At 35.0% G+C, this 18,563-nt stretch overlaps 1 protein-coding gene across 1 annotated transcript; it reads right to left on the bottom strand.

Annotated features, from left to right (window-relative positions):
- Nucleotides 1-438: 438 nt before the first annotated feature.
- On the bottom strand, nt 439-18,334 carry LOC107035826 (protein spaetzle 3). The gene is made up of 7 exons (XM_015253420.2): nt 17,973-18,334; nt 13,764-14,574; nt 10,559-10,808; nt 4,328-4,452; nt 3,966-4,241; nt 2,555-2,680; nt 439-1,307 (listed from the first exon to the last, which is right to left on the bottom strand). Exons 2-7 carry the CDS (start codon nt 14,273-14,275, stop codon nt 1,103-1,105), a joined length of 1,494 nt encoding a protein of 497 aa, XP_015108906.1. The 5' UTR covers nt 14,276-14,574; nt 17,973-18,334; the 3' UTR covers nt 439-1,102.
- Between the last annotated feature and the right edge of the window lie 229 nt (nt 18,335-18,563).

Raw genomic sequence — 18,563 nt, 5'->3', positions numbered from 1 at the left:
TGAGTTCAAACTCGCAACATTAAAAATAAAAATTCTAGCGCTGCATTCCAGTGAAAATTGTTGCAAAATCTTCATAATTCTCAACAATAAACACCCGAAGAATTTATTGATCCTGCGAGGGCATTCTGAAACTCAATGATCTCATTCTTCACATTCTTAAATAAGTGGATCACTTACATTTTGTAATGGCCATTAAATTCACTCGTCTAGCCACTAGTGCATGATAATTTTCATGCCAAGGTTCTTATAACGATGTTGATTACAACGATACGATCAATTCATTGTGTGGGAGTTGGCATCGCAGTAAATATTCCTCGCACTAGAAAATAAATTCGACAAGTCACAGTTGCTAGAAACTAAGCCATGACAGCGACAATATCCAAACAATTTCAACATGAAAATAGACTCTCAAGGTTCTGAATGAAACCACTCCGGTTTTATTCACCTTCGCAAGGTGCCAGAATGGACACTAAAATGTATTCCAACGTTTATTCAAAATACAAAATGATTACATGGAAAATAATGGACAATTATCGTAATAATCTCTGAAGAGTTGTTCTCATTATTTTTTCTCTCGTGGAAAAAAGCGGCATTTTTTAAAATGTTCTGTGTCATTTCGCGAGTTTTTTTCCTTTCCGCAGGCACGAATTATTTTTGTGTCATTTTGTCTGATGAAATTATAATATCGAAGCACTAGTTCACTTAATTATGCAATTTTCACTGTATAACCACACAGACACTGGTCAAACGTGCACTTAATATTGTTGCGCAATCACCAGTCTCAGTCGTCATGTTTCTGTCATTCTGAAGGGACACGAAAGCCCAATTATCAATTTTACGTTGCGTGATTGCACAGATTGAGGCAAAAATGTTATTGGCATTTAATATTTCAGAATTCTCGGAATTGAATAAATAATTTTTTTTTAAATTGAGAAATTTCTGGAAGTTTAAATATAGTTTTCAAACAAACAATTGAAATTTAACAGAAGGATTCTCGTTTTTAATTGAAAGCATTTTTCTCGTAGTAGTTTTGATTTTTTAGTCTAAAAAAAAACAAAAAATTGGGAATTTCGTCGTGGAAAGGTTTTTCAATTCTTCTTCATCAACCTCTTTGGGTGCTGGGGGTTGAGGAAGTACTTGGGAATTTTCCTTGGGGATCACAACGGCATACGCAGCAGGAGGGGAATAAGAACCAGTCCATGAAAATTCCTTTGCAGTCATTGTCAGGATCGTAAGCGAGCAATCTGTGCCATTTGTATTTTTGCTCACATCCACAGTCACCATTACACCGATTCGTATGAGTTTTCCTGGAATCAATCAGAGGGAAGGAACAGATGAGAATTATTGCAGGCAATTAATTTTGCAGATTATTTTCTCCATTTGAATTTCAATCAGTGAGAATGCAGGATTTTGCATTTTACGGTGGAGTGGAAGTAGAATTATTTTGATTATTTCCCCCCATCACCCTTGCGACCAATAGAATTGCGGTATTCGAAGTCCTGTGGACAATCAGAAGAGAATTCCATCGAGAATTTCCTCCCTCCTGGGTTCGCCCAATCAGAGCGCAATATTCGAGGTGGCGTGACACTTTCACGTCGGTTTTATTATAATAATTCACCAGGCTACTAGTGAATTATCAAAATAATGGTAATTCCACAGTTGTCAATAGTTCTCTCTGATTTTGACATTTCAATCTGTGAAAAAAGCTTGTGTGAGGCTGTGTTGATTTAATTCAAGATAAAGAGTCATTCAAAAAGAGTCGATTTGGCCAGAATTCTTTAAGAGAAATTGATAACAAGATTAACCATTTTTTTTACTTCTGTGAGATGTTCGTGTAAGGTGCCACGTGACCTCGACCACTGCACTCTAATTGGTCGAACCCAGGAGGAAGGAAATGCTCCTCCGAATACCCCTCGACCTTCAAAATTCATCGGATATTTCTCTCAAGTTCGGGATGAGTTTTGCAGAAAAATCACTCGCGCTTAGCGCTCGTGATTTTTATTCTGTAAAACTCATCCCTCCCGTTGCTACGCAACGTAGCTATCGGGAAATAGCCGATAATTTTGACGCTTTCGGGGTATTATAACCGATAGTTTCCCGTCGTTCGGTAATTTGCAGTTGGGAAATAACAAAAAATTGTCGATTGTACCACGATGATACCGAATACTACAATTCCATTTATCGAAATGATGATATAGGAAATAATCCGCCAAATACCCCTCGAGCTTGGAAATGAATCGGAGTATTTCCCTCAAACTTCTCTCATTCCCCAAAAATTTTAATGTTGGGGCCATGTTGGCTGCCAACTTTGGGAAAATGTTGAATTCAATGAATCATTAAATTTAATTTGACATGCATCGTCATAGAAATTCATCTTCAAAATCACAAAAATATATCTTGATAAAATTCATTAGCGCGAATATATTGAAATTACAAGTACGACAAAATTTGCCAGAAAAACCCAGCGCTTCACTTCTGAATTCTCATTGAAATTCTATTACAGTTCTATTGAAATCTTCGTTTTTCCGACGTTTTTTTCGGAAGAAATACTTACGAACAAACTTCCTGATGAATTGCCTGCTCAAAGTGTTGAGTGTTAACGATGGCACGAATTTTTCCAGCACTGTTGCTCGCCCAATAAGGAGTTACTATTTCCACTTTCGATTCGCAAGCATCGACCCTTGAATATTAAATAGAGAAATGAGATGAGGAAATTTATTCACTTTTAACTGCTTAAAATGTTCAGTTAAACTCGGCGTTTTACATTCCCACCATTTCCATGGCAATTACAGGTACATACTCAATTTAATAATAGTCTAGTCATTCTTGTATGACATTGAATGTTGAGATTGCATTCATAAGTTCAAATATACTTTACACGCCTTTGTCTACCTGGGGAATGAGTAATGTGGAAGAAAACATGTAGATGAAAATTTTGTTGGTAAAAAAATCAATTATCCTATTGTACAGCGTAATACTGTTTTCACGTGCATTATATTCAATTAATTACCTTGAATTTTCCGATAGGATATTTTTTCAGGATTGAATTTGAGATATCATTCATCATTTATCAATCCTATAATTCTGTAGAGTGGAAATGTGAGGAGACTAGACTAATATTCTATCACTTGCTGAAAATATGCGGTTCCTTGTAAACGTTTGAAAAAATTCAATAGAAAACCGTAGCGCATTCGTTAGGAAATTCTATTGGAATTCGCTAGAATTTCTATGGGGATTCTATTAAAATTTTAGAGAATTCTCGTTAAAATTCTATTAGTTTTTTTTTATTAGATTTTTCTGTTTAAATTTTTCTCTTCAGATTTTCTCTATTACAATTATTGGGCACCATTTATTAAAGTTTTTTCTACTATATTTTCTTTTGTTTTGCATTAAAGGATCCGAGTGAAAAAAATTTGAAAATTCATGCCCAAGTATTCTTACAGAAAAAATTCAAAAATTATCTTCATATGGAAAAATCGAAATCTATTGAGTTTTTTCTATTAAATATATCATACAATCAGCGCAAAAAATAAATAGAATTTTAGTGAAAATTCCCTTGAATTACATTATAATAATCCGATAAAATTTGTAGTTTCCTATTCTCTGTTTCTGTCATTTGTTCTATTCATTCTATTAACAGACAAGGATTTGAAATCGAATTTATCGGTATTCTTTCATTATTTTTGTCTTGTGTGTTTGTCTTGATCACAAAAACAAACCTTTATTGATCTTTAACTTAATTCCTCTTCATTCAATGTTGCAACTAGTGAATTAAGGAAATATATATATAGTAAGAATACGAATAAAATTAAATTAATCTAATCTAATTTCTAGAGAATTCCAATATAATTTTCTAGCGAATTCGCCAAATTTTTCTATTAATTTTTCTTTATACGTGTGCCTATTCGTAAATAACAGCTTTGATTTTTCTGTAAGTGAAGTAAAATTACTTGAAGATGAATTACCTTCCAGTCTCGCTCGGTTTATTCGAGAACGACTGTCTGGGTCTTCGAGCTTTATTGAAGAACGAATCACCACCCTCGATAAATCGTGGGTCTATCTGCTGTTTGTTCCCGATACTGGGACCTCCATCAGGTAAGTCATGCTCCTCAAATGACCTTTTTTTCCTTCGTCTCGGGGAAGAACTTGTTTCAGGCCCATACTCCTTGTCCATCTCGAAATCACCGTACATTCGTTTCATGAGGGCTTTATTCTCGTCGATAAATTGCTCTATCCTCTCTCTGAAATTATTATCTTCGTCAGATCTCCATGTATTCAATAGACAAAATATTCTTGTCAGATATTATTGAATACGAAAATTTCTTACATTGGATATGTGTTCCCAGCAGTTGGGCAGAACAGCTGATGATATTTTTTTATACATGGTGTACCTCTTACAAGATCACCCCTCAACTCCACGCCAAGTGCAACTGATAGTGCAGTCCATAATATCTGAAAATTCAATAAGATTACAATGTTAGAAAATTACTATTGAAATTTCAAGCAAAAAATCGTGAAATTTTTAACAACGAATAATTTACATGGAATTTCCATTGATCTTGTTATTAATAAATCAGTCAATGTTCTTGAATAGTCAATAAAATATTTTGAAAGATGAAATGATGAGTCAGATGAAATTTCCATCTCACTCCCACTGAAAACTCATGAATTTGCGTGAATTCAATTTTAAACTTGAAATTTCATAACAATTTTTTTCGTAAATCTGATTTAATATCATTCTCATGAGATTCACTATAATTTCTTCCATGTAATTTCAAAAAATTTCTAACAGTGTAGCCATAATTAAATGATGGGGGTTTCTTGAATCGACGTCTTTGTCTTATCAAATTATCTTCAATAATTTTACAAACATCAGAAATTCTAATTATAGAGCAGACAACCCATCAACCCATTTGTAAATTACCTAGATAGATGGACAAACTGTAGCGCAAACTTTACGTTAAGTGAAAATTTACTCATGTGACAGTGTGTTTGTTCACGTCGAGGCCTTCTCGCATATTAGATGTTCGTTAAATACAAACAAGGGGGATAAAAGTGGAGAGTGTAAATGCATCGCTACATCAATGTTTATCTAAGGCTACAAGCAATGAAGTTCATTTGCAGTTCGTTCGAGGTTCGTTAACCGTATTTATTGATCATCCAATAATGTTTTCATTCACAGAGAAACAACAGGTTCAGTTTCCCGGAAACATGCCCAATTTAGAAGGCTGCGGTTTGAAAATTTGCGAGTTAAAAATGATATAAAACCAATATTTTTATAACTAATTTTCAGACAATCATGAAATGTCAGATTTCACTGAGAATTCATTGAAATTTCACATTTTTGAGCACCAGAATAATTGAACTGAAAATTCCAGTTTTCACTGATTTTTCCATCAAATTATTATTCTTCAATGACGAAATTCCTTGAAAATCCAGTGAAACTGAGTCACTCGATAAAATTCCGAAGTAAGCCCCGGAAATTTCAAACCAAAATCTTTAACAGTGACACATAAAAAATTTCCAACAGAAGAAAAAAAAATCTCCCGCTAAATGGAGAGAAATTCGTCGCGTCCTCGACTTTGAATGGCAAACCGGGAACTTTTACATCATACGAACGGCCGTGTACATAAGTTAGCCATCTTTCGGCGGGTTCCCGCTCGTGCGTTAATGACCGTATTGCGCGATTAAGAGTCGTGTATACGACGTACAATGAGGCACAAAGAGAGTGCGTCGATAAATCAAGGAGAATGACGGGAATTGCGGAATGGGGAGAGATGTTGAGGGAAATGTATATGAGCGCAAGTTGACGAGGAGGTGGTATAAGCCGGAAGTTTGAACAACTGTTTGTTGATTCCGCGCGCATTCAACGACTCAGTCAGACAAACGCCTACGTGGATTTTTTTATTCGCGTGACTTGCCAACTCCGAGGATAGTATTATATTTATAGTGCTAAATCTGTAAAAATTGATTCGATTAGAATCCAATTGTCATCATGATTACGATTCTATCATGACAAAAAATATTAAAAAGCTTTTTTAGGGGGGTTCACACTACTTTCTTCAAGTACCAGAAGTATTTGATGAAAAATTTCAGCGATTTTAGAAGAATTTCTTCTTTATTAAAACAAGTGGGGAATTGCCTTCGACATAACATAGTCAATATATTTTTGCTTAGAATGATTCGATGAATTCAACAATGCCCCAACGTAAAAATTTTTTACCTTTCCCTGAATATAAGTTTCAACATAATTTTTTTTTCAAGTTGGATATTTCGATTTGACGAATACAATGCTTCCATTCCAAAGCAGAAAAGGTAAACCCAGAAAAATAGTTTATTTGAATTACATAAATGTCATTTGAGGCCAATAAATCCTCTATTAAATTCAAATAAACCATTTTTACGAGTGTAGACATGCAATATCATGAAATTTTAATTTTTTAATGACTTTTTTTTATTCAACAAAAGGAATTGAGTGATTTCAAATTCCATGCGATTAATTTTGCGGAAGGTCACATAGGATACAAAAAAATCTCGATCAAGATGACGTTGAGAAGAATTTTTTAAGTCACAGTTGTATTCGTTTAAAGAATTAGTTTTTCAGTTATCATCTAAAATCCGGACATGTTCTGAAAATAGCATATTCGAAATCTTGAGGCAAAAATTAGTTATCGTGACAAAGAAATTGGAAATTTCTAATTCGACGCATACAATGGAAAAAAAAAATTCGGAAGCGAAAATCCACGGAAATATGGATGTCCAATTACTCATGCCATCTTAGATCCTCAAATCACTTTAACGAAGTGAAAAAGAATGAAAACACGTGTGGCAGGTGATCGATGATGGCTCGTGACTGGAGATTATGCACGTAAAAGCAACTGGTCCGCCACTTGCCCTGAGACCCATCAATGTTACAAGTGCTTTCTACTTTTGGCTTCGCGAAGATAATGGGCCCTCGCTCGAATGTACCAATAACACTGACACGTATACCTCTCACGGCATGTTAACGAATTAACTAATGTATAATGAGACGTGAATACTTGCGGCGATGTAGGGATATCCCCAATGTCGTAATGCAGAATGGAAGGTGGATGGATGGGAGAATGTGAGGAGAATTTTACGTGTCGAGTCGCTACGTTTTTTCTGGACTGATCGACGTCGAGAACTTCCAGTGCACTGTTAGAAATTTTTTTTAATTTCATGGAAGATATAGTATATCTCATAAGAGTGACATTGAATCGGATTTAGGGAAAGAATGGTTATGAAATTTCAAGTTTTAAGTAGAATTCACTGAAATTCGTGAGTTTTTAGTGGGAGTGAGTTGGAAATTTCACAACTTGATTGAATTTTCAGTGGAACACGAATATTCAGAAACAAAATGACATGAATTTTCAATTTTTCCATGAATTTTCACAGAATTTTTCTGAAGCGAAATTACCCACAAACGCGGAGGCTGATAAAATAGCCAAAAATAACTCATGAAAATATTTTTCTGTTATGGAAAAGGTCGCAATGGATGTGGAAATGTATAGCGAACATACATTTCGCACTCCATTCAATTATAGAACAACTGAAAATTTGAAAAATCGTTTTTTTTTCAAAAATAGTAAAATAATTGATAATCTACATTTCCAATTGATGATGAATTAACTATTTAAAAATATGGAACTATAAATTTTCCATTAAGTAGATAATACTAAATTCCTTATAACGGATTTCCGATTATAAAATAATCGTCAATCTTCCTAACGCAGTTCCTGATGAATGAATAATTCAAAATTTGACTATTTAAACCGATAACTACTGGAATAATTAAAATTTAAACGTGATATTAACTAATTGAGAACTTAATAATTCAACAGTAATTATAATTTATGGATACGGCTATCCCTGGACGAAAATTATTAACAATGCCCGTCTAATCATCCGAATAGTGACCAACGCGTTGAGAACTGCATACATAGTTTCCACAGACACCCCGATTCCGCTGGAACCAGCCACTTCGTGCAGGTTGGAGAGTGAAAGGATCACAGTTGAGAATTGGAATCGACATTGAACCGATTAGACGATCGCTCAGTTGTGCACTATACTACAACGCCGGTGGGTACACAGCGCGGCGGGGGAAGGAGTGGGAAGAGGGGTCTGTTATTTTTCAGGTTCCCATACATGCGGCGCCGCCAAACCGAGACGATTACGAAATTGAAAAATATATAGAACGATATATCGAACATTGGCAGAGGAGATGAGCACATTTTCTTCTTATTTTGCTCCTTCTCCGTTTTACTATTTTTCTCCTCTGATGCTGGGATTATGTTACTCCAGATCTTTGTTACAGTGACCTGGGATCGTAAAGTACGCTCAACGGAATGTCGCAATTATGGTTAATGCAGTCGTAAAGGGTGTAAGGTTTTTTCCCCCCTGCGGTGAATAATTTCTGTTCTTGGTTTCAAATGCAATAATTTTGTAATGGTGGACATGTTCAATGCTTGTGTAACTAACTATAAAACGCTACATAGTTGCATAGTTAGTTGAGTTAGTTGGAATTACTTGAACACTTCGCGAGAAAATTTACATAAATTTGCATAAATTCACTGGGTTGTATTAATGAATTTAAACCGCTTTGAGACATCTCGTATGATATTATGGATGTTTGCATGGATGTACGGGTGACCCCAACCGCACCTTTCCTCCTACACGGCGAGAAAATTTCAATAAAAATTACCAGAAAAAAAAACGTAAAAATTAGGTTTCGAAACGTGATCCGTGAGCGAATTAAAATTCAATAAAAAGTGGGAGTCGGAACTGAAATTGCACGAATCGCCACGTCAATTCTACGATTTGTTCCGTAAAAATTAACCACCCGTCTGATGACTCACCGCTGAGGGGACAACAAGTCGTTCCGTAATTTTTCCCCAACGATTGAGAAATTTTACGGAACGGAACGTAGAAATAACTCACCAGCTTCATAAAAATTGTTGAACGTTCAAGAATTTTTGATTTTTGTGGCATAATAAGTCGGGAAGTTCCTGTAAGATTTTACTTCTTCGGGAAAAATTACGCGACAGTTTCGTACTTTGTTCGGTGCTGGATCTGATTCACTGAACGTTTCAGATTTCTTCTCTTCGATTCTTATAAAAATTGCCGGAAAATGATTCCCTGTTGCGGATTACGCGAATTGTTCCGTAATTTTTACTGAATATTTCTCTCCATGTAGGATAAACAGGCCAATTGTTGGACGGGGTTAGTTCTTGGACGATTTCAACTTCCATTGAATATTCCATAAATAAAATGAAAATTATTCTGATTACTTCACCTTTCAATAATATTACTCGAGTGTAATTATGTGATCAATTATTATTCTGTTGATCGACATTTTTAATAAATAAAAAAATATGGCCACGTCGTCCAGAAATTAGTGGTTTCGGCTGCATTCATCAATTTTTCAATTTAATTATTATTGGTTTGTTATTTTGACTTCAAATAATTTTTTTTGCTAATTAAAAGTTCAAATAAATTCCTGCAAAGTTCAAATAATAAAATAATTGTAAAATTTCCGGAAATTTGGGGTCAAATGGGGCTCAAATGAAAGCTCTGATGTTCGACTACAAAATTATAAACGCATTTTACTGGAGAAAAATAGCCAAAGTACTTGGATATCTTTAAAGTATTCTAAATTTCTAAATTAAATTCCATAGCGCATGGTAAGACATAAATATCAAGTCCTACCACCACTTAAAATCACCCGGGTTAATGCTAAGTGAAAAGAGCAAGTGCAATTTGAATGAAAAAAAAGACTTCAGAATGAAAATTTAACGGGCGCCAAACTTTATCAACCGCAGAATCTTGGCTCCGTGCAATGATCGCAGAGGTTACGTGGGTGTGTGAAATGATTATATGCGGGAAATGTCATGCGGGCATAACGGAGGATAAATTGATAGTCATCCAGCGTCGATCATTCACTCTCTGATGAATTTCAATAACTCAGAGAAGCTTGATCGTTGAGTCAATGAAAACTGAAATATCAAAATTTGATAAGTATATTCTGATGATTCAAATGTCTTTCAACATCGAACATTTAGATTTGTCATTTCCTCCAAATCTGAAAATTCATTTCTGTCCTCTCAAACGAATTCTCTTGACACACTCATGAAAATTATTCAACTGTTCAAATTATTCAAAAACTGATGAATCGATTACTTTCTCTTGCGAATATTCTCCATCGCACTTCAATCAATTGAAAATAAATTGAATAACATAACTTACAGAGAGAGAAAAACCATAAATTCGCCACGACACCGTCGCAAAAGAGAATTCCAAGAATAATTACAAAATAATGAGTTTTATGCTTCATTACTCTCATTTCATACGCAACATGAAAGGACACCTCCCCCTCGCCGCCCCTAATTTATCATGGGCTCATGGCTTTTATGAGCCGAGTTACACGAGACAAGTAACATGAAATCCAACGGACAATGAGAATGTCTGTGGGTCGCATTTTAAACCAGCGAAAAAATGGTAAAACAAAGAGGCGAGAAGTGGAAAAGGATGTGTTACTCACCGGTATTTGCAGAAATGTTCCGTTGTTGAGTTGAGGGTATGAGTATAGAGGGACAACTGGTACGGATCCATTCTTTATGTAAATTGGTCCCTGGATGGGGGTGACGCGGACATTATTCGGGATATTCTCGTCGTAATAGTCCTCCACGTCAGTTTCCCCATCCTCCTCGTCCTCGTCGTAATCTAATACAGCGTGGACCGAAGTTTTAGCACCTGGACCGACGTAAGAGCCGCCATTTACACGCGTGTATCTGGAGCAATTGGGGCAATGTATTGATTGTGAGCTATTATTAATTTATTAATTTGCTGCGCTCGCGTAGCTAAAGTGAATACATCATTGGTCCTATATATTTCTATTGAAATGAGTGGGAAGATGCGATGTTTTAAATTAGATATCAGAAAGTAAAAACTTCAGCATTAGAATTTACTTATTTTAGTCATGATAATTACTATTTTTTAATAAATAATCGTCCATAAACTTGGAAAGTCCCATGTCCCTGCGCTCGCTCATTTGTCCCCATGAACGTTTGACACATGTCCCTATCCTCGTCTCGTGATTTTAATTATATGGAAAGGTTAGATTCGAACTAATTACATCGTGAGTATCCTATTTGGGATAAAACAACATTAAAAAATATATCGAGGCACAAAATTATATTTCAATTGGACAGTCCAACCTTTTAAATGATTTTTCCATCCGTTTAGTCCGTTTAGACCAGTTGACAATTGGTTGCAAAACGAGCATAGGATCAATGCCATTTCAGGGATGGCCATCAATATTACAATTCTTCAGTATTAAAAGAATTTCCGACTTACATTGATAAAGAAATTGAAAAATAGTTAAATAATTGAAATATAAATTTCCGATTGATGATGAATTAAATAATTGATAATATGAAACTGTAAATTTTATTCATTAAATAATACTAATTTCATAAAAGGAATTTTCGATTAACCAAATAATCATCAATCTTCCTACCTAAATTAGTGATTAATAAAATAATTCGGAATTTGAGTATTTGAATTGATGATTACTTGAATAATTAAGAAATTAAGAGTGATATTAACGGATTGACTACTTCAAAATTTAACAGTAAATTAAAGTCTGATTTATGGATCCCTTTGCCATTTCCATTGCATCTTTTAATTGCCGACATTTCTGTGAAATATCAAGATATTACTATAATTTATCCATTTTTATTGCTTTTTTAACCGTCCGAAAGCTCAGTCAAGGGATTTTTAATTATTTTCAATTTTTTTTCATTTTATTGCATACAAAAATTTAATTTTTTGATTTTTGACTTTCCGATGAAATTTTGAATATTTTTTTCTGGTCAAGTATTTCTTATTAAGTCCGTTAATAAACCTGTGAGTGAAGTTCATCTGAACCTTGAGTCTGGTTAAGAGAAGGGAATGGAGTGCAAACATTCCTTCGGATATTCTTAGTACAATAAAAAAATTACAGCGAGAATTCTTCCTGGTAATGCTCTTAAAACTCTTGAGCACGTTCAATTAACCCAGAGTCAATAAACCACCGTCCACTCATCGCTTTCGCTCCGAATTTCATTTCAGAGTATCACCTTTTACCTCTCAAACAAAACGAATGTAATTCGTTTTGAATAAAAGGAACAAAAACGAAATGTACAGCGGGTATAAACCCCGGAACAAAAAGCCGAAAAAAAAGTGGCATGGAAACGAGACGAGTTTCTTTTTTTTCCATCTCGAGCAGGTTTCACGTTTGTAAAATCGAATTGCCAAACCACGACTTTCGAATATACGTCACGTGTTATCTTCCTTCAAAATACAAATTTTTTTCTCCTCAGGTGTGGATCAATTGAACGCACATCAGATTGGTGTTAGAAACTTTGTGAAGTGGGGAGAGACTTCCTCTCATCTTCCAAAATTAACTCTGAGTATGGATAAATCAGTTGAATTAGTGAATTGTCAATATTATTCACCGAAATTTCAGGAAACATCTCATTAATTCATGATAAATGAATAGTTTTCCTAGCAGCGAATGAATTTGATTATTCTTCCATCTGATTGTCAACTAATAGAATTTCATTTTTTTCTTAAATCTAGTTCCGGTTGCGGGTTGAAATTTTGTCGGATCGATTAATACATTTTGCTGTACTAGTGAAGGGAACATACTGGAAAATCTAAACGTAAATTACGTAATTCAAACGAAGCATTTTTTACGCTTTACTAAGGGCATTTTACGCTTCACAATTCGATCATAATAGAAACGTATCTTCCGATTTACTTGTGCCTAATTTCTGAAAAAAATCGTATTTTACACTTGAAATAACTTTTTTTCTTCGTCGTTAATTACGGATAAGTAAACTTAAAATACGGAAAAAATAATCGTAATTTACGAATACGAGACCGTAAATTACGCTTATGTAACCGTAACTTACGGTGATTTTGAGTGTAATTTACGAAAATTAGATCGTAAGTTACGTTTACGTAATCGTAATTTACAGCGATGTTTGGCGTAATTTACACATCAGACAGCGTAAAAGACGACTTTTTAATCCTTGATCACTCGTTTAATGAGCGCAGCGCAACTCATTTTCATTTTTTTATATTTTTTCGTTCTTTCGTATACCCTCTCGGCTTTTTACGATTTGTTCCCTTCCCACCTCCAACCCCTTGTACCGCATTCGCCGAGGGCCAAGCAAAAACCTCACTTGAGGGAAAAACCTTGACCAGGTACAGTCGTCCCTTGCGAGACTCCCGCTCGGACAATGAATCTGTGAAAATTAGAGCGTTAAAAAATCATTTTGGCCAATTAATTAATTATTAATTAATTAATTATTCGTTTTCAGATCTATATACCACGACTTTTAAAACTCCTAGTAGTCTCCCCCTAAGGTGAGACGGAATCCCTGTGTCTAACTAAATTTTTAGAACTGTGTTTTCTCCTGCAATCATTATTTTTTATTTATGAAACTACTTCATTGACTCAACAATTCAATGATCGAGTAGATAAAGTAGTTTCCTAGATAAAAATTAATAATTGTCGGAGTAAACACAATTCTAGAAGTTCATACAGACAAAGGGGTTCCGTTCCCCATGAGCGTAATTTACGTTTAGGTTTTTCCGTGTGAAAAAACACTGGAAAAAAAAATTATCAAACACGATTGGCACCCTCAAATTGTGATAGCGCCAACTGGCCCTCAATATTTGAAGCTGAGAAGCCTCACCCGTCAGGTCGTTCCGGATAAGATTCTTGTTCCCCAGTACCAGGTCCATGATGAGCAACCCTAGACATGTCCTGCTGCGCAGCTACCTCCACTGCTGGTGGAGGTGCCATCTGCTGCTGGGGTGTCACTCTCCCCTGATGCCTAGCCTGTGCTCTCCTGAAATCCTGTCCATAGCTGTACCTACTCTCCTGCGAGCTCTCAAACCGCTGCTGTGGCACTTCCTGACTCCGGAACTGCTGCTGCGGTACCTGCTGCTTGTAATATTGCCTCTGCCTCGACTGCAGGTGCTCCTGCTGCGTAACGTCGCGACTCTGATGCTCCTGCTGATGATAAGCAGCTGGGGGAATGTAAGGCTCATTCTGGTAACGTCTCTCTCTTCCGAAATTATCGCTCGGGACCACTGCATTGAATCTCAAATTACTGATTGGTGTCTGTTGACCCACGTCAGGAGGGAACATGTACGGGGTAGGCGTTGCCAGTTGAAATGGCAGACTGAAGTTGGCGAGAGACATCTCTGCGTCGACTAGACGATCTCGATAATTAATTATTTGATCATCTAAAACTTTGGAATATCAATATTAGTTTGCGCCTGTTTTTGGACCATATCGCACTCCATTTCTGCGGGATTTTAATTATCCAATCGTTGATACTGATGGGTATTTCTCGTCCGAGTTATTTTGAGATGGCTTTTTCTCATGGCTTTTTCTTTCTTTATTCAATGCCTTCGGGGTTTTGTGCTGCTTGGGTACACAGGACGGAGATAAAGTAACGGGGATTAATTGGAGGCGCCAGGCGACTTATCCCAGACGATCTGGAACAGAAGGGAGAGGTATTGAATCAGTAGCTCATTCATTTTTGGGTCGCAATGTTGAAAATTTTGGTCTGAATTTTCCGGGGCAAGTTTTGGAAATTTTTATCGTTTTCAAGTTCCAATGAAATTGCAGGAAATGTTGTCATTCGAAAATCAAATAGTCCATTGATTTTCTGTTCAAATAAGCTGGAAATCAATAAAATACTTGATTTTTCAGTTCAATTATTCTGTGAAAATTCAGAAAAATCAGGAAGATTCAGGAAAAATGAAAAATTCATGTCATTTTGTTTTTCTATCCCTAAATGAATTCGAACTGTTGGCAGGAAAAACAATTGTCCCCTCGAAATTATTTAGTTTTGTCAATAACACAATTTTCGGCAAGAAAATTATAATTTCCCCTTGAAATTATCATTTGTTCCATGGAAATTATAACGCTAGACGATCTTCAAAATATACAGCAAAAAACCATTTATTACACACTTTTTATTAGATAATTTCTGCCCATTTCTTCGGGATAATTTTCAACAGGTATCTTTCACCGTGTGAAAGTTGTCACAATTTCGATGAAAAAAAATTTGTGTCGATAAGTGATTCTTATAAATTATTTATAAAATCCAAAACACTAGACTTTCTAATTTTTTAAAATTTTCAAAGTGTTTCCTAACGATTTGAAATGGCGAATCAAATTCAAAGCTTTGAAGTACAAATAATGAATCCATTACAAAATATTCCGACATATGTAATCAAATAAGACTAATGTTCAACGACAAATGTTGAAAAGGCTTCCATCGACAAAAAAATCTTTCACAGAATTCTGTAAATTGAATGATGATTCTGAAAATGGTGTGTTTAGATAACCATTTAGATAATTCATGTGTGATTCACTGACGCTTCCACTGTCAAGAGGCGCTAGTCTAACGCGTGACGCAATATTGTAACGGGGTCTCTTCAAACGGCGAAATACATAATACGCATGGCCTTTGACGCTTTTTATTTTAGACCGGGAACTCTCACTCTCTCGAGTTATTCATCCTTTATTTGGTACCCGGGCCACAGAGTAAGAGGTGTTTTCGTTCAAATTTCCACGCCACGAATATCAACGGCTCCAAAAACGAACACTGAAGTATTTTCGAAAAAACAAAATAGTTTTTAAATATTACAACAATTTTAGGATTGAAAAATTGTTTTAAAAAATAGAATGAATTGAAAATTCTTTTTTACTTGCTATTAAAATATAATAATCGCAGATTTTCAAAAATTATATTTTATATATTTACTCTGTTGATTAAAATTGAAAGAATTGTGAAAAAAAAATATTATTGATTTTTTATTATCAAAAAATAATTCAAAAATTTAGGGAGCTAATTTTGATTTTTTTGGGAATAATTTTTTATCCACTGAACGAGAGAAATATTTATTGAGGTCGAGTCACTCGGAAATCAAATAATTTGACAGAATTACGTTTCGATTTTTGTGGCCCGAGGATACAACCAGTTTAATTCTATGTTTTTCTTGAATTGCCATATTTGTTGACCATGCACACCAGCTACCAAATTACACGTTCGTAAAATTGGCTGCTCAAGTGTTTGATACCACTGGAGAAACGAGTCGACACCTGCTGTATCCCGTATTGACACCGTTTACTTGCTAATATGGTTGTAATTAAGTGACTGGAAAAAACGCCCAACTAATGATACATTCAGCGATCATTGAGATATTCAAGACAAACTTCTGCTCCCGTTTTCCCCTCAACTGGGCCCCACAAATTTGGCCTTGATCGCTCACTCGGGACACGTCAAAATCCGATTGGTGAATTTGTCATAATTTTTTTATTGATTCTGTTTTTCGATTTTTTTCACCTAATAATTGCCTTCAAAATTGTTTTCAAAATTGTTGAATCAATAGAAAGGATTAGGGATAATTGACCTATTTGGCGAATCCAGAATTTTCCATTGATTAATTAAAAAACAAGTGGGAAATAGCTCTTGTATCATAAATAGTATAGTTATTTTTGCTAATAAATTAGCAATATGCGTCCGAATGGTTATTTTGCACATAATTTCCTTCTATCATGTATAATTCAGTAGCGAAGCGGTAAACCGGGTTAAGTCGATTTTTTCTTTTGGCCATTTTTTGACAAATATCTCGGAATCTAAGAGAGATAGCAAAATTTTGCTCATTACCTTTTTTATAGTCCTCAGTTGGCTCTAAAAAAAACGTAATGACAAAAATTTTTCTATTTCTGTTAGATTCCCAGATATTCGTCAAAAACTGGCCAATAGTCAAAATCGACTTAACCCAGTTTACCGCTTCGCTACTGAATTCATTGTTTATTTACTTGTATTAAATTGAATAACATTTCCTTTTACCTAATTTTGTCAGATTTTCAACGTAGTTGAATGTTATCAGCATCATTATTCTTATTATCCCATTTCTTCTACACAACCGATTGTTTTTTACAGTTCTATCTCTCCCCTCAGCCCTTCGATAAAATGTTAATGGAATAATTTTATTTACATATACTTAATGAATTTGAAACATCACATTTGAAGAAACCATCAGAAAGCTCACTTTCAGGGAAATCCATGAAAAATGAAAAATTTTCAACAATCATAAAAATCAAATAAACCAATATAGCTATCGTAATCATCTTTTAACTTCGACTTAATGGCATTAAAACAAACATTTTAAGCTATGATTGAATTCATTTGAAGCATGGTATTCAAAGATATCCCCGGAATTCTGATTTTCAAAAAATACAAAATTTTTGAAAATTTTCTAATAAATCAAAATAACGATTATTGCTATCGTCTTTATCTTCGAACTCGATAAAAGGGACATCCAAACAACTTTTTTAAGCCATCATTCAATCAATTCAAAACATTTTTTTAATTGTCGTGGGACCGCCGCTTTTCGAAAAAATTTGAAAATTAAAAAAACTAATCGACGAATTAAATTTTAATCAATGGTGATCGATGGGGCTCAACAATACATACATTTGAAAAAAAAAAGATTCAATTTCATACATTCATTAGCGAACAATTGAAAAAAAACTTTACCACACACACACGTACGGACACGGTCTAAAAATGGCATTTTCGGACTTTTTGCATCATAATGGGTCGATATAACACAGAAAATCCGAAACTTAAATTTAAACGATTGCAATGCTTCCATTCGGAAGCAAAAAAACTGAAATAGGAAATGGAATTCCTTTGGATTAAAAAAAAAATCATTAAAAGAAGAAGAATAATTCTCAAAAAATCTTTATGTATTTTCGAAATTCCCAGGATATTCACGCAAAGGTCAAGATTTTAAGATAAAACGATGTGTTTTTTTCTTCTTTGAGACAGACTACAAAGTGACTAAAATAAAAGGAATCGTCTGTCTTTACTTACTTTACATCAATGGGATTATTCACTCTCAAAACAGTGAGAAGAATTCCAAGGTTCTCTCTTTCATCCCAGAGGTGAAGAAAAAATTTAGTAAATTAAGTGCGACACATTAACACAACATCCTCAAGCAATTTTTCAACCAACTGTCACTTGAAAAAAATCCCGTGCAACATTTATGCGCAAAGTGCCATAAAAAGTAATTCTATCTAACGTTGAGAATGAGCTGGGAAATATTTAGCAACAAAAAATTGAGAAAATATGTGTTTCATTGATTTCCGATGGATCGCGATGACAAATCCGTCGATCGATCTTCGCGTGTGGGTTTCGGAGTGCTCAACGGAGCCTGATAAACGTGAGACGCTCGGTTGGCGAACAACTACTGAAGGAAGTTGGTTCCACAGTTTCTTGTTGTGAGGCGAATGGGATATGTCAGGATAGAGAGAGAGAAAGAGAGAGAGAAGACTGTCCCCAGAAGAGTTTGGATCATGAGTGAGGCTCTCACTCTGAGTTTCTTCGAACCGGTCTGTCTCTTTCCAATATTTCTTCCGTTTATCATTCAAAAGTATCAAGAATAGTAAGAAAAATCCTGACGAA

Source organism: Diachasma alloeum, unplaced genomic scaffold, assembly GCF_001412515.2.
Source record: "Diachasma alloeum isolate Michigan unplaced genomic scaffold, Dall2.0 Dall_scaffold_00201, whole genome shotgun sequence".
NCBI lineage: Eukaryota > Metazoa > Arthropoda > Insecta > Hymenoptera > Braconidae > Diachasma > Diachasma alloeum.
This window is presented reverse-complemented; position numbering and strand designations above follow the sequence as displayed.

Coding starts and splice junctions, on each gene's coding strand:
- LOC107035826 (XM_015253420.2), bottom strand. CDS start 14,275: ATGTCTCTCGCCAACTTCAGTCTGCCATTTCAACTGGCAACGCCTACC. Junction 4,453..10,558: donor GAACATTTCTGCAAATACCG/GTGAGTAACACA, acceptor TTGAATTTTCAG/ATATTATGGACTGCACTATC. Junction 1,308..2,554: donor ATTCATCAGGAAGTTTGTTC/GTAAGTATTTCT, acceptor GATTGATTCCAG/GAAAACTCATACGAATCGGT.